Source organism: Lathamus discolor, chromosome 3 (genome assembly GCF_037157495.1).
Source record: "Lathamus discolor isolate bLatDis1 chromosome 3, bLatDis1.hap1, whole genome shotgun sequence".
In the NCBI taxonomy this organism is placed as follows: Eukaryota; Metazoa; Chordata; class Aves; order Psittaciformes; family Psittacidae; genus Lathamus; species Lathamus discolor.
Genome location: NC_088886.1, coordinates 29524884 through 29541105, shown reverse-complemented (window position 1 = coordinate 29541105; position 16222 = coordinate 29524884). Strand labels below are relative to the sequence as shown.

At 40.0% G+C, this 16222-nt stretch overlaps 1 protein-coding gene across 7 annotated transcripts in view; it reads left to right on the top strand.

Moving 5' to 3' along the window:
- Positions 1 to 16222, top strand: part of ABCC5 (ATP binding cassette subfamily C member 5) — a 77686-nt gene that overhangs the window by 32687 nt on the left and 28777 nt on the right. For 6 of the 7 annotated variants that reach the window (XM_065674382.1, XM_065674376.1, XM_065674375.1 and 3 more), the window contains 16 exons: positions 34 to 158; positions 1139 to 1211; positions 1771 to 1974; positions 2590 to 2733; positions 4475 to 4577; positions 5280 to 5464; positions 6101 to 6247; positions 6610 to 6739; positions 7260 to 7413; positions 7557 to 7685; positions 9409 to 9595; positions 10891 to 10980; positions 13170 to 13359; positions 14086 to 14245; positions 14669 to 14747; positions 15346 to 15459. In XM_065674382.1, coding sequence (XP_065530454.1) covers positions 34 to 158; positions 1139 to 1211; positions 1771 to 1974; positions 2590 to 2733; positions 4475 to 4577; positions 5280 to 5464; positions 6101 to 6247; positions 6610 to 6739; positions 7260 to 7413; positions 7557 to 7685; positions 9409 to 9595; positions 10891 to 10980; positions 13170 to 13359; positions 14086 to 14245; positions 14669 to 14747; positions 15346 to 15459 — 2214 coding nt within the window. Of the gene's footprint in view, positions 1 to 33; positions 159 to 781; positions 787 to 1137; positions 1212 to 1770; positions 1975 to 2589; positions 2734 to 4474; positions 4578 to 5279; positions 5465 to 6100; positions 6248 to 6609; positions 6740 to 7259; positions 7414 to 7556; positions 7686 to 9408; positions 9596 to 10890; positions 10981 to 13169; positions 13360 to 14085; positions 14246 to 14668; positions 14748 to 15345; positions 15460 to 16222 lie in introns of those variants that run through there. The other variant, XM_065674380.1, reaches the window with a different exon arrangement.

Sequence of the window (16222 nt, the reverse complement as noted above, 5' to 3'; positions counted from 1 at the left end):
AGTGTAATTTCACAGTTCTGTCTTTAATTTCAGATGACCCTGTTGGAAGGTAGCATTGCAGTAAGTGGAATGTTTGCATATGTGGCCCAGCAGGCCTGGATTCTCAATGCTACACTTCGGGACAACATTCTTTTTGGCAAGGAATATGATGAAGAAAGGTTTGTCAGAACTGTTTGCTGATTTTCATGAAAGCTTAGTAATTCTTGGCTCGAATGTGAGAAAATTTAATGCAGAATATACTGCAGTTAAAGTCTATGTATCCTTTTAGAGTCTGTCTTTAAGACTCCTTTAAGTCTCATTTAAGAGCCTGTTTCTCTTGCATGTGGGTCTTTATGGCTTTCAGCGTGTCTGTCATTGCTCATTTACAATGACAACTGTATCTCATGCTGGAGTATTGTCTGACCTCCGTTTTTAGCAGTTGCTGTGGAGCAGCACTGCAGCGTCATTTGCTGTTGCTGTCCTGGTCTTTCTTTAAACACAACTGCTGCTTGCAATGTATTAGCATCTTCCATGGCTCTTCCCCAGCCAGGCCTTTCCTGTGGCCTGTGCTAGCTATCCCTGGAAAGAAATTGCATCCTTACCTTCACAATACTTCATAGAATCATTTAGGTTGGAAAAGATCTTTAACATCAAGTCCAACCATTAACCAAGCACTGCCAAGTCTACCATTAAACCATGTCCCTCAGTGCCACATCCACATGTCTTTTAAATCCTTTCAGGGATGGTGACTTGACCACTTTCCTGGGCAGCCTGTACCAATGCTTGACAATCCTTTTGATGAAGAAATTTTTCCTAATGCCCAATCTAAATCTTCCCTGGTGCAACTTTTTGGTTAATTCCTCTTGTCCTATTGCTTGTATGTGGAAGAATAGACTGACACCTACATTGCCACAACCTCCTTTCAGCTAGTTGGAGAGTGAGAAGATACCCCCTGAGCCTCCTTTCCTCCAAACTGAACACCCTCAACTCCTTTTCTACTGGGTAGTTGATTAATTATTATCTGCAATTTCCCCAGGAATCCAAGTGAGATCATTTGTTTTGGGCTGCTGGTATGTTTGTTATCAGTATAGAAAGTGAGATAGTGCTGTACTAGCTAGTAAAAACCAGTGTTCTTACTATTTATCTATTTGCTCTTTAGATACAATACGGTGTTGAATGGTTGCTGTTTAAGGCCTGACCTAGCCATACTTCCAAATGGGGACCTGACAGAGGTATAAATTTTGCTTATAGTAAAGTAATTAGTAGATGGAGAAAACAGTTTTGGTTTGACAGACTAGACTGGAGTGAGGGGAACATCGGTCTGGTATGCATGTAAGCTGAATGTACTGTCTTGAGCTGAACTTAGCAGTGCAGGCCATTGGCTGTTGAGAGTTGTGCCATGTTTTTGCCTTCGATGTTGATGTTTGAGAGTTTTTGTGTTGTAAATTTACATGCCTTAACAAGGCCTATTTGAACTTGATTTAAAATAGCTAAGGAAAAAAAGTATGGATTTGTTAATACAAAAAAAGTTGAATAAGCAAAATACTGCCACATCTCAAGCAAACTAACCATGAGTTTAAATCTATAACACACTTCACAAAGAAGTGGACATCTGAAGTGGAATATATATATATAGTATTAAACCAATATATAATATTATGAGGGTGTGTGCATGTATACATACATAAATAAAAATCTTATGGACTGCTTTATCCCAGTCACCTCTTGAACTCTGAGTATCTGTGTTGCATGGTGCTGTAGAAATAAAATAACAGGTGTGTGTCTGTACAGATTGGTGAACGAGGGGCTAACCTGAGTGGAGGACAGCGTCAGAGAATCAGTCTGGCTCGAGCCCTGTACAGTGACAGGGACATTTACATCCTTGATGACCCCCTTAGTGCCTTAGATGCCCATGTTGGAAATCACATTTTTAACAGTGCAATAAAGAAGCACCTGAAGTCAAAGACTGTCCTTTTCATCACTCATCAGCTTCAGGTATTATATCTCTCACTTTTTCTTTGACTTTCTTGAAGTGTTATTTAGTCAGTTGTCTTAATACTAGAAATTTCTATGCCCTGAACTGTTAGAGCACAATCCTGTCTGCCTATAGGATGCGTTGTTTACAAACTAGGTTTGCAAATATGCCTGGGGCACAATCCAATTCTTTGATACCAGTGCTGCTTGGTGTCCGATTGGGACTGGTAGTATTTGGCTAAAGAAAAACTCACTTTTGCTAACTTGCTTCAAAGCTTTGTTACATCAGAAAACACTTAGATTTGGTATCAGTAAATTAGAATTGATGTAATCTGAGATTCCCCTCCCCCCATCTTCTGTGCATAGAAATATTGATACTTGGTTATATCAATATTTTCAATGTTTAAGTATCCTGAATTGTGTCATCCATAACAGATTGGATTTGATAGAACATAAAAACTTTACTTGTGTAATCTTGGTGCTCTAGTCGATGCAGGACCTTTGAATATTAGAAGTCTCTTACAGAAGAAGAGCTGTGTTGTATGCAGATAACTGTACATTACTGAAAAGTATTGTGTGGGAGTGTGATGGGCAGACGTAATGATAGAGGCTTGTTCTTACTGCCATTTTCTCCAGTATCTTGTTGACTGTGATGAAGTGATCTTCATGAAAGAAGGCTGCATTACTGAGCGAGGAAGTCATGAGGAACTGATGAATTTAAATGGAGACTATGCAACTATTTTTAATAACCTACAGCTGGGAGAAACACCCCATATTGAGGTACTTGTTTATTTTGAGGTGCTCTGAATGTTGACTTGTCTGATGAGACGAACCAGATGACGTAGTTGGAAGATGGGAAAATGGCTTCTCACATTCATGTGTTGATCTGACCAATGGATTTCCCGTAGAACAATCTGTGCTTCATTAACACTTTGTATTTACAGTCATGGTTTATGTTTAGGGAATGCATAGTAGAAGGACTCTGAGCTCATGAGTTGAACATGAAAGTAATGTATCATCTCTCCTGGTGATGCTCAAAGCAGGAAGCCTGTCTCTTTTATTGTACACCTCACTTCTTAATTTATCTCCAAATTAGCACAGACCTGGAAAAACCTTTGTCTGAAAAAATTCTTACTGGTTTGTTAGTTCTTTTTCACATGGGTGTGACTGAGGCACAGCGAAAGTGACACAGTTTGTCAAGAGTTAGGTGTGGCAGCATTTTGGAAATGTAATGAAAAATGCTTTGCTGGGGGTGAGGGGGAGTTGACTGTTGCTTGACATTGTGTTATGAAGCAATGACTGTAAATGTGAACTTGTGCTTCGTTATTATAGTTGGTGGGAAAAATGTAAATCTAGACAATAACAAGATCCATTCAGTAGGGCATGCATTGAAATTATCAGAAATCTATTTTTTTCCACCTTTCTCCTGCTTGTTCCCTGAAATTATTCTTTGGAGTAAGCAGCTTTGCTGCTTTATGTTTGATGATGATTTACTTCTCTAAGTCTTGTGTGTGTTTTCTCTTAATAAGGAGAGATTAAGAAGCACATCAGCAGTTTAGTTTTGAAGAGATGAGAGGCTCCATATTTACAAGTTGCAGACGTTTTAAAAAATTTTCTGGAAAGGTGGCATTGTGATAAATACAGGGATATAGAAGGTGCTTGGTGAAATTTTTTCCTGGGAGATGCCAGTGAAAGAAGTAATAGAATATAATGCATTACTCTGCATATCCTGAGGCATGAAGATGATAGTTCTGCCATTTTAAGATTAATGTAATGATAGTTAACATGAGCTTCTCCAGTCTGCATGCTTGGCTGACCTTTGTCTCTCTGTAAAGACTAGCTCATGGAAAGCGCATTCATTTGCGTTCCCTATGAGATAAGAAGAAATGGATGGTAGTTAGATTCTCTGTGGTTTAACATATGTGAGATGTTTCTTCTCACATCATGTGTGGGAAGATGACTGTGAGAGGATGGTATGTAGGTGTTTTCAATTAATGTAGACTGTCTGAACAGGTCGTAACTTCCATTTGTGGGAAAATGGCTGGGTTTAGAACAGTAAATGCAGTTTAGTGTTTGGACATTTGACTTCTGAAAGACAAAGTTGACCTGACTTCATCCTTAAAGATGTTTCATGAGAGCTTTCCTGAGTGAAACACTGGAGTGTTTGGGGCAAAAAAGCCTCTTAGTAAAATTATGAGTTATTTTTAAAAGGGACAGGGGATTGTATCTTTCTCTCATTCTTCTCTGTTGTATGCTCATAGTGTCACTGATTCTGGAAGTTAACCTTGCATGCTACTAATACAGACTGGTAGCAGTTCAGATTAAGAGAGGAGGAGAATTTAATACACTAGAGTTGGCGATCATCTCTAGTAACAGCAAAGTTAATATCCTCTGTGATACGAATGCTAAACTATTGAAAGCTTTTGTCTTTAGGCAGCAGCATGTAAAAAGTTTAGGTTCAGATATTAAAATGTCAAAGCAAAGTACTTTGGTGTGTTTAATGTCATTGTTTTTTCTGCAGGTTAATATAAAGAAGAACACAAACAGTTCACTGAAAAGACCGCAGGATAAAAGTACCAAAACAGGGTCTGTGAAGAAGGAGAAAGTTGTAAAGAAGGAAGAGGGTAACTATGTAATCAGATTTCTGGCTGTAATTATTTTATACACCAATATGCTCGAAATATTTGCTTTCAAAGTGTATTATAAATATACCTCTCTGGTTTTGAAAGCTTTCTCAAGTCATGGTCACTCAACTTGAATGAGAGGATACGGGCAGCAGCCAAAGAACATTCATTAAATATGTGTGCCTGCACAATGTTTAAGTTCAGTCAGGCTGCTGCTGGTCAGCACATCAGCACAAAGGAGTTATAATACCCTGTCTCTTGGCCCACTTCTCCCTTCTGTCCTAAGAGGGCAATGTGTATAGCCTGGAACTCATGGAGTCTTAGCCAGGACATGGCATTTATGTATGAAGAATTAGAAGGTTTGACATTTATTCTGTGGTTCCCCGTGTTTAATGTTAATTTTGAACTTTAAGCAGTGCTTAAAAAGCAATAGAAAGTCTGATACCAGTCTAGTGTTTAAGTCTGTGCTGAGGAAGCTTTTTCAAACATACCATGATGTGAATAATTCTGCAGGTGAAATGTGACTTTTTGAATAACAGTTTGAATCTTGAGTTCTGTGTATTAAGTAACATCTGTGTTTCTGAAAGTACTTGGCAATCTGAAAATGGCTGTAGTTTTGCATATGTTCACAAATTTACAGAAGTTTCATGGAACAGCTTGCTTTTCCTCACTCCTTTTTCTTCCTCCTCTTTTGTTTCACAGGCCAGTTGGTCCAGTTGGAAGAGAAAGGCAAAGGCTCTGTCCCCTGGTCTGTTTATGGTGTCTACATTCAGGCAGCTGGAGGTCCTTTTGCTTTCCTTGTCATCATGGCGCTGTTTGTGCTGAATGTGGGCAGTACAGCTTTTAGCAATTGGTGGCTGAGTTTCTGGATCAAGCAAGGCAGTGGAGTAAGATAAATAGCTTTTCTACTCTCTTTGGGTGTTTGGGACTTTTCCCACTCTAGGGGCTTTGATTGCAAGTCTTGTTGCTCTTAAAGCTTCAAATATAACTGCAAGATTTTTTTGGGGGGGAGGAGAAGGGGAAACAAGCTGCTAATCTCAGAAGAAATAATGAATTGCAGATGGAGAATGATATTAAAATAAGCGATGAGGTCCTTAAATGTAAATAATAAAAAAAAAAAGTGTATGACAGTAAAGAATTTACTGTATACTGGCAGAAAATAACAACTGTGTTGGATAAGACTATGCAACGTATTCAAGGAGTGGTGGTATGAAAGTATCCAACATTGTTCAGAAGAACACAAGAAAGAAGCATGAAATGAGGGATTAGGAATCAGATGAAGTAGGTATAGTGGTAGTTTTTTCAAATATGTTGCAGGAAAAAGGCGAAGGGCTACAAAGCTGCAAGTCAGCAGTCTCTGATTCTAAGGGAATCTTTCTGAAGTATTCAAAGATCACTGAAGTACTTTATTTAAAGAAATATCAAATATAGCGTGAGGGGACAGAAGACTCTTAAGTTCTAGCACGTATTATGTGTACATGCTTAATCCTTAGCTGTTCACTGAAACCTTGAATTTTCTGCAGAACACTACTGTGACTTTGGGAAATGATACTGTTGTAAGCAACAGTATGAAAGATAACCCTCATATGCATTACTATGCTGGCATCTATGCACTGTCTATGGCAGTTATGTTGATCCTGAAGGCTGTTCGTGGTGTTGTCTTTGTAAAGGTATGTGCCAATGCACTTACTTTTCTTATCCTTGCCACATCCCTTCCCCCTCCTTCCACATATTGCTGTCACTGTGATTCTTTTGGTCACCTTCCAAGATTGACTTTTGAACCAGAGGAAGTCAGATCACAGACTGTGAGGTTTTTGTAAGCCAACTCTTGGGGCTATATATACCATGCTTTCTGTTAAACTTCTGCCCAAATTAATAGCTTCCTCCCACTAGTTGGAAGCACAGAATGCAAGTTAAAAAAACCCTTATGGTTGGAGAAAGAAAATGAGCAGGGTGTTTTGGTGCCTGGGGAGGTCCAGTGATGGAAAGGCAAACGTTTTTCATAATGCTGCAATGTTTTCTGCATTGTCAGGGAACTCTCAGAGCATCCTCAAGACTCCATGATGAACTCTTTCGACGGATTCTGCGTAGCCCCATGAAATTCTTTGACACTACACCCACTGGGCGTATTCTCAACAGGTTTTCCAAAGACATGGATGAAGGTATCTCCCACTGTATGCACTATAAATCCCACATTCAGACCTCAGTTAACTCCTTTATATTCTCTGGTCTCTTTTTATTGGGGGGATCTTTCCTGTATCTGTTGCCAAATGTGCACTTGGAATAGACAAAGCCAGAATTGGGACATACTTAGGTTATGATTCTAGAAGGCAGCTGATCTCAAGTCTGTCTGTTAACTTAAGAAAATGTGCAGCTGCTTTTGTACCTATAGACTGCATGTGGACTCTTAGCAGTTAATGGTATCAGAGTGAAGCTGATGTTCAGCAAAGTAGTAATTAGAATTGTATCCATGGTATTTCTGCAAATGGAAATACTTGGAAAGACTACTAGTGCCTCAGAAGACAAAAGCACCCCTGATGAAAATGTACATTTTTAATTTGACTAAACCATGAGAAAACACTATCCTTAATGATGAATGATCAGCTGTACTGAATTGCTTTAAGTAGGTTGTTTGAGCTTTCTGTACTCAAGATCTTTCTCTTTTCCCTCCGTCTTTTCCAGTTGATGTTCGTTTGCCATTTCAAGCAGAAATGTTTATTCAGAATGTCATCCTTGTGTTCTTCTGTGTGGGGATGATTTCTGGGGTTTTCCCTTGGTTCCTGGTGGCCGTGGGGCCCCTCATTGTCCTGTTCACAGTCCTACATGTTGTGTCTAGGTAAGTGCAGCTTCTTTGACTAAAAGTAAAGATGCTTTAACCTATCAGTAAGAACATAGGTTTCTTCAAGCATATATGCATTTATATAGCGGTTGGCATATGGTGGTTGTATTTGTCACTTAAAAATGGTTGTTTCCTTCCAGAGTCTTTATTCGAGAGCTCAAGCGTCTGGACAACATCACACAGTCTCCATTCCTGTCTCATATTACATCCAGCATCCAGGGTCTATCCACAATCCATGCCTACCACAAAGGACAGGAATTTCTGCACAGGTCAGTCTAGATATTCATCTGAGAGTGGTGGAGCACAAAGCAGGGTGCAACAGATTTACATTCAGAATGATTTATTAATGGGTTCTGTAGCTGATGGCATGCAAATTTGCCCTAGAAGCTGAAAGTTACTTTTCAGGGTCAAAAATAAAAGAGAACAATTAGAAAGGGTAAAGGAAAACTCCCCAGTAGCCAACTAGAACAGTGGTGGAGTCCTGTGTGAACGCCCTTTTCTGGAGCTCTCTGCAGCACAGCAGGCAGCAATGATGATGGTGAGGACAACTTTTTGGCCATACTTTTTCTCTGGTAGTGTATACTTCCCATCAGGTCCTGCTCATACTTTCTACTGGTTGTTTCTCCTTTGGTATTAGCATTAGTTTAAAGCATGCTAACAAAAACTCAGTGTGCATGTTGATGAGCTGTTAGTTTCTGTGCACATGTATAATTGGATAGTACTTATTAAGTATTTAAGTGGTTGTTAGCTGCCTTGTGCACTATGCTTGTTTTCTCCTAGTATAAACTAAAATCTGCAAAACAAATGTTAGTGAGGGAAAGTGAAACATTTCTCAAGCGAGTGGTAGCTGCTCATGAGAACCTGCCATAACAATTATCAGGTTTTGCAGGTGCAAGGTCACGAGAACAACAGTGTTGGAGTACAGGGATAATTGCCACAGAAGCTCTGGAAAAACACTGCTTACACCAGTTTAGATAAGAAGCTGTGGAGGTGCAAATAGCAGTCCCTTAGCACTGCTGGGGCTAGAGCACTAAGGCACTGCACACACTGTGCAACAGTGATTGGTATAAAACTGAGTTGGATGATCAGAAAATCTAGTTATTGGCTTTGTGAATGCCTCAAGTGTCTCCCCTTAAATATACTTTCTCAGCTCTGCAGTGTCAGGATTGTAAATAAAGTGGTTATTGATGTATTTTAGTTAGTGTCACTAATCCTGTCAAAACTTACTGTAACTTTTATACACTTATGTATAAAACAACACATTCTGTGCATATTCTGAAGCTCTGCTGCTGTTGCCTGTGGAGTAATTTGTAGCCATTGAGCACCTTCTGGAAGGTCTTGCATAGGTGAAGTTGTGAAAGTATGTGTAATATCCCTGCATTTTGGTTCATCCCAGCGTAGTTCATTGTTGTACACAGTGTTGGGGAGAAGCTGCTGCCTGAGCATTCACACACCATCCAAGGAATTGCAGACACATAACCCAAGACTTTAACTGCTGACTGAAGTCCCTTCACAGAGGGTGGCTCCAGTGAGCCAGTGGGTATCCCTTTTGACTTCCTTGCATGTGTGCACACCTGTGCCTTTCTAGTCCGATGGTGATTTTTCAATCTGGGGTTTTCTAATAGCTTACTGGATTCACAGCCCAAGGCTTCAGCAAATCTAGCTAGTCATGCTAAGCAAGTAAAGCTAAGCCAATAGCATGCTAAACCACACAATATTAAAACTCTCAAACTATTTGAAACTTACTTATTTAAGCTAAATAACTAATATCTCTCAACACACAGAAACTTGGTAGTTTGACTTCCAAAAGTTTGAGCTAAATAGATATCTGATGTGATTTGTGAAAGTTTGTAAACCCTGCTTTCATGGCCTAGTCATGAGCTAGTCTTCTCACCTTAAATTCTGGTGCTGGAACAGGGGTTTAAGCAGCTCTGCTATTTGTAGAACATCATGCTTGTGAAAATCGACTAACCTTTCCTGTATTTGTTTCAGATATCAGGAGCTCTTAGATGACAATCAGGCACCATTTTACCTGTTCAGCTGTGCAATGCGCTGGCTAGCTGTACGGCTGGACATTATCAGCATTGCTCTTATCACAACCACTGGCCTTATGATTGTCTTAATGCATGGCCAGATTCCTCCTGCCTATGCTGGTCTGGCAATCTCATATGCTGTCCAGGTGAGTATGTCTACATATATAGTTATTGCTAATAAATAAAGGTAACACACCACTTAAAGCTTTCCTTAACGCACTAGAATGGAAGACAATCCTGCTACCCATTTTGGTAATGGAAGGGAAAGTAATTCAGAGTTGGGACCTTCTGCTAGTAGCCAAATCACAAATTATGAGGAGCTGTATGTTTAAGGCTATTTTTTGGGAGCTGCCTTTCTTTAAATGATGAAGTGGAAACCATTTGAGGCTGTTTATATGCTGCAAATTGCAATTTTCCTGCATATTTCCAAAAATTGGATTGGTAGTACAAAAGACATATGCCAGACTGATGATGTCTGAATATATTTTCTGCTGTATGTTTTCACAGCAAACAGCATCCAGAATTGCAGCTGTGTGGGTTGGTTAGACTTCAGGGCTCAGAATACTTGCAATTAAAGCTGTTGTTTGGCCTTTTCTGTCTCCTGGTGGTTATAAAGTGAAATTACAAAGCAGATGACTAATATCTAAAACTGTTGCTTGTGGGAAACCTTTCTAAACTTTTGGCTTTACAAGTGATTAATAAATTACGGTTATCTAAAATTAACTATGAAGTAAAATTAACTTGCCTTGGGCACCTTAGCTGTATGGTGCCCAACACTAAGAGTACTTGTATCGGATATCATAAAATCATAGAATCATTTAGGTTGGAAAAGACCTTTAAGACCTTTGAGTCCAACCGTTAACCCAGCGCTGCCATGTCCACCACTAAACCATGTCCCTCAGTGCCACATCCACGTGTCTTTTAAATACCTTCAGGGATGATTACTCCGTCATCTCCCTGGGCAGCCTGTTCCAGTGCTTGACAACTATTTCGGTGAAGAAATTTTCCTGATACCCAGTCTAAACTTCCCTGGTGCAACTCGAGGCCATTTCCTCTTGTCCTATTGCTTGTTACTTGGGAGATGACACCAACCCCCACCTCACTGCCCCCTCCTTTCAGGTAGTTGTAGAGATCGATAAATTCCCCCAAGCCTTTTGCACGCTGAACAGCCTCAATTCCCTCAGCCATTCCTTGTAAGACTTGTACTCAGACTCTTCACCAGCTCTGTTGCCCTTCTTTGGACATGCTCCAGCACCTAAATGTTTGTCTTGTAGTGAGGGACCCAGAGCTGAACACAGGATTTGAGGTGCAGTCTCAGCAGTGCCAAGTATTGGGGGGATGATCACTTTCCTAGTCCTGCAGCACCACCCGTTAGGTTAATCTCTTAATTCAATAATAAATCACAGCTCTCTAAATTTGTCTTTTTCTCCCATCACTACAGTTAACAGGGTTATTCCAGTTTACAGTCAGACTTGCTTCAGAGACAGAAGCTCGCTTTACCTCAGTTGAGAGAATTGATCACTATATCAAGGTAGGACAATAATACATTTCAGTTGCCTGTTGTAAAATTTCTTGCTGGTATAAGAGAAGAGAAGGTCAGCCAGTCTGTCTCAGTGCAGAGTGTATGTTTCTGATCTTGTTATGCACCTTAACACATGTTGTAATACTGCAGAGTGAATTTTTCTTGTGAAGCATGTATATAAGCATTGGCAAGATGAATGGCACAAGAGTTAGTAGGTAACTAAGCTTAAAGGTATTACTTGGCTGACACTGGCATCACTGAAGTTACATAAGGATAATGAAAGTTTGCGCTCAGTAAGGCGTGGAGTATGTGAAGGGGGTAGCTAGGAATTCGGTACAATGTTTTACAGTAAAATGATGGTCTTCTGGCATCCTTCATTCCAAACGTAATGGAACTCCTTCATTTAAGCACAGTAACTGCTTGTTACTTTATCTATATGTAATTCTGCTTCATCCTCGTAAGTCTACTTCTTTTTCCACAGCTGTCTTATATAACATTTCTATATGCTTAAAAAGTCAAGGAATTGCTCTCATTGCAGAACTGAGCATAGGTCACTGGGGAGAGTGTAGCCAGGCGAAAGCCCTACTGGGTCTGGTCTTTGAGGTGAAAGGCTTTTTTACTTAACATGCTATGCACATTCCCTCTGAACTCTGGAGGGAGTTATGTATCTCTTTCATTAATCTGGACTATGTAGTAGTTGATATGCTTAGAACACTTTTTTAATCTGTGGATTTAATACTGAAGAAAAAATAATTAAGCTGCCCACTCCCCCAGTTGAACAAATAACTCCTCTTTCTAAGTAGAAAATTTCTATGCGGAAGACTTGGTGACCACACAAGCTGACAACTGTGTGCCAGATACTGCCTAGTTAGTTATCACTCACTGGGCTGAGATGGGTTTATCACTGTCAGTGGCAAGGCCTATGGTTGTAGGCTGTTGGTTTGGTTGATTAAGTTACTGTCTATCATTATATATTGCTATTAAGCAACATTTTCTCTGATGTTTATTATTTGTATCTCTAGACAGCCATTTTATTATGAAACTATAAAACAACTTTGAATCTAAAGTGAAGGGGTGGATGAGCAGTGAAACACTGTACACAGAAGTGTCTTACACACGTCCCAGGCTTGGCTTCTTTCAGTGCAGGCTCAGAAACTGCTCTTCTGAGCATCAAGCTCAAAGAATTGTAGTACTATTGCTGCAGGTAGCTGTTTCCTCAAACTTTTGGGAGTCCAGTTAATGTCTTTAAGTAGGTATTGCAGATGGTCCACAAGTGACACAGTCCCTGTGGGATCTTTCCATAGTCAGTGTAGGAAATGTGTATCTCCAGAGGGCAGTTTGTTACCTGTTGTGTTGATATTAGATTGAGAAAAGTCAGTAATGCTGGCTGCTTTGTACTGACTATGAAGGAATTGATGGGCCTGGTTTATTTGGAGATTGTTACTTTGTATGTGTTTAAAGTTACATGGGGTGAATCTGACAGTAGGATTTCTGCATTCTGTGAGGTTGCTTGAAGCAAATATGGGAGGTGACCTTGGCTTCATCCTAAACATATATAAGGTGCTATAAAGGCACATGTTTTGCTTTCTGCTTTTCTCTTGAATCTGTGAACTGCTTAATAAGGGACCTATTAAGTGGCAGAGTAAAATTGCAAAAAAGTGAGCAAGCTGGAAGGGCCCCAGCTGAATCAGTGATTAAATAGAACAGGGGCAAATGAAGAAAAGAAGGAAGCACATTCGTACAGTGTGTTACGTGGATGTTCTTTCCTATGTCGGGATCCACAGAGGTGACCCTAGCATGACATAGCAAATGAGACATAGAAATATAGTAGATCTTGCATCCAGGAGCATTCAGGCTTTGGAGTGCCACAGAACTCAATAGGGTTTTATCCATAAATAATAGGCCTAAAATACACTTTGAATTCCATTAATCAAAACCATTGGTGCATTAGAAGGACCAGTGTCATTATTAAGGCAAGAAAAGGGTAATAACACTGTGGTCAGTAACACAATAAACTTCTGAACCCCTGGGCCCACATCCAGCTACACAGCTCATTATAGAACTGCCATGAACTGATATGGGCCAAGTCTGCAGGGAAGAACTCCTGCTGAAAGCTGCAACTGATAATTTTCCTTTCGGGTGTTTTGTTTGCTGGAAGCTGAACTTCTGGGGTTTGGGGTTTGTTTTTATTTTTAAAGACACTTTCCCTGGAAGCTCCTGCTCGAATTAAAAATAAGACTCCTCCTCTGGACTGGCCACAGGAAGGTGAAGTTGTTTTTGAAAATGCAGAGATGCGGTACCGAGAGAACCTTCCTCTAGTACTTAAAAAAGTGTCCTTTACCATCAAACCGAAGGAAAAGATTGGCATTGTGGGAAGGACAGGATCAGGTAAGGAAGGACACCAAGCAGTTACATTACTGCTTTTGCAGAATGGGAATGTAATAGAGTGGAACAGTCCTGTTGGTTCTCCTCTTGTCTTCTCTGTGGTTGAGTAAATTGTTAATTGCATAGGAATTATCCATCAGTCTGTTGGTGATTATTTCATGGGCATACATAAACAGGATCCTGTAGACGATAATGAAGGGAAGTTTTGATTTAATTTAGAGGGATATCCTATTATACCTGAGCCAGTGTGCTCATAATGTTTAACACTCAAGCTGCTTATTGGCACAGAATGCTCATTGCAGCTTATATGACTCTGTTGAAAGTTTTATTTACTGATGCTGCAGCCAGGTTTGATTCTAAACTATCTCAGAAGTCTGTACTGTGAATAATCAAAAGCCCTGTCTGTGAGATGACTTAAATCAACTCCAAAATGTCATTTCTAGATAAGCAATTAATATTGCTGTATTGGGCTTATGTGGCATGGTTTTGGTACTGGGGGTGGGGCAGCACGGCATGGGTGGTTTCTGGGAGAATTGATTAGGAGCTGCCCCTATGACTGCTTAGAAGTTTAAATGCTGAACCCCAGCATTTACCAGCATTGTTTGCCAGGACTTTATGGTATTTAAAACACTTTTTGTACATGTGGACAGCTTTTAAAATGCTTTCTCATCTCAAAGCTGCTATGAGTCTGTAGAAACACTAATACTGTTTTTCCTGTCTCATTTTTAGGGAAGTCTTCTCTCGGAATGGCACTCTTTCGTCTTGTTGAACTATCTGGAGGCTGTATTAAAATTGACGGAGTGAAAATAAATGATATTGGTTTGGCAGATCTTCGCAGCAAACTCTCAATAATTCCTCAGGAACCTGTGCTATTCAGTGGAACTGTGAGGTTAGTGAGACCAATAAAAAGGCAGAAGGACTAAGCAGGCTACCGGTTTATACTCGAACTCGGGTGCTTGGTGAGATGTTAGTTCTCAGGCATCCTACCTTCTGTTCTCTGTTTTTCAAACAAACAAAAAAGCACAGCTAAATTATTTCAGCTGACCCAGTGCAGAAGTGGATGTGATCATCCTCTATGGGAGCCTTGCTTTCCCTTTAGATTTAATTGAAACTTTTGTATCTTTGTCTTCCATCTCTACTCTTCTGTTCTTTGGCTATTCTAACCCTAGAGTGCAGGGAGCATCTGATTTCCATGGCAAGGAAATTCTGTCAGTGGAAGGCTGGGTGGGAATCATCTGTCTGGATAGCACACTGCTGTTTTGTCATTCATTGCTGAATAAATTCTGGTTATATTTTCTGTTTCCCCCTTCAGATCAAATCTGGATCCTTTCAATCAGTACAGTGAGGAACAAATCTGGGATGCTTTGGAAAGGACTCACATGAAGGAGTGTGTAAGTATTATGTGCCCTATGAGTTAACTGTGTTTTGGCTTCCAAACCAACATGTTCTATTAGTAGCTACTTCAGAGACCTTTAGGTAAAGCTTTTTCTTTGCAACTTTTTCCCCTTGTTTATGCTTTGACACCAGCACACCCTGACTTTCAGACTGGTTTTGGGTTTTTTTTTTTCTAGTGTGCTGTATTTTGGATGTGTATTTTTTTGTAGTATATACTTTAGCAGAGTGGTGCTTTATCACATGGACTCCTAGGATGTTGTAATATTTCAAGTGATATTTTTCTGTACATGCTTTATGTGTATGTGCTGCATTTACATTTGTGAATGTTAATGTCACCATTGCACATTTATACGGAACTTAAAATCTGATGCTTGTAAAGTGCCCTGCAGCAAGTCTCACTGCCATGATTTTTCCAATCCAGTTGTTTTCTTGTAAGTCAGGTGGCATGTATGGCTATGGTACATAAGTCGCAGTAACTCCTGCAGGGACTATATTGACTCTTTTGGTGAGAAAGATTATCAGGAGATCTCTATTCATGTTGATGTGATTTTGTGCAATGCTCTAAGATTTTTGTGCCTCTTCTTTCTGACACAGGTTGCCCAGCTGCCTATGAAACTTGATTCAGAAGTGATGGAAAATGGAGAAAACTTCTCGGTTGGAGAGAGACAGTTACTGTGCATTGCTAGAGCTCTACTGCGTCGTTGCAAAGTGAGCATAGCGGTGAAAGAAATAGATGGAAATAGAAAACTGATAAGATTGAGAGCCTTTTCTTTTGTGCCCAATTCCGTCGATCTGTCAGAGAAATCTCACCAGCCATATTGCAACCTAGAGAGGCATAGGGTTAGAACAACTAGGAAGGCATCTATAGCCAGCTGCTAACTCCTCTAATGTCCTGCCATCACAAAAATATTGCTCATTACTGTTATTAATAGGGTGTCAGACTGGCCTAATAATTTATTCAGTGTGTCCTGTTACTGATGAGCATCAGATTCTTCCCCTCTTTCACCTTTTTGTGAATGTCAGCCAAGTTTTCTCTTCAACATGATGCTCCACTAAAATGTAGACTCCAGGTGGAGTTAGGGACCATGCTATGCCAGCAAAGTTAAAGGTTTTGCAGGAATGGAAGACAAACAGTTACAGTGGGAAAGTGCTTTTGGATTGAGATTGAGGATTTTGATTTTAACATCCTTTTGGGATGTTTTTGGTGTGATGGGTAATAACTGTTTCTGTTTTAAAGCCAGACTACTCAGCAGAAGTTACTGCTATCTCTGCAGTACCTGCACAAAACAAGTCCAGTTTAGCTTTGACAGGACACCCCTCCAAATCAGTTTGTCTGAGTCTGAGAGGAAGGGTAATTCTTTCCAGCATAAGAAAGCTAGTAAGCCTACTTAGTATTGACTCACTCCAGAAGGAATGTCACCACCAGGGACGTGTCAGTATTTGTATTTGAGATTTAGCTACTGAATGTAAA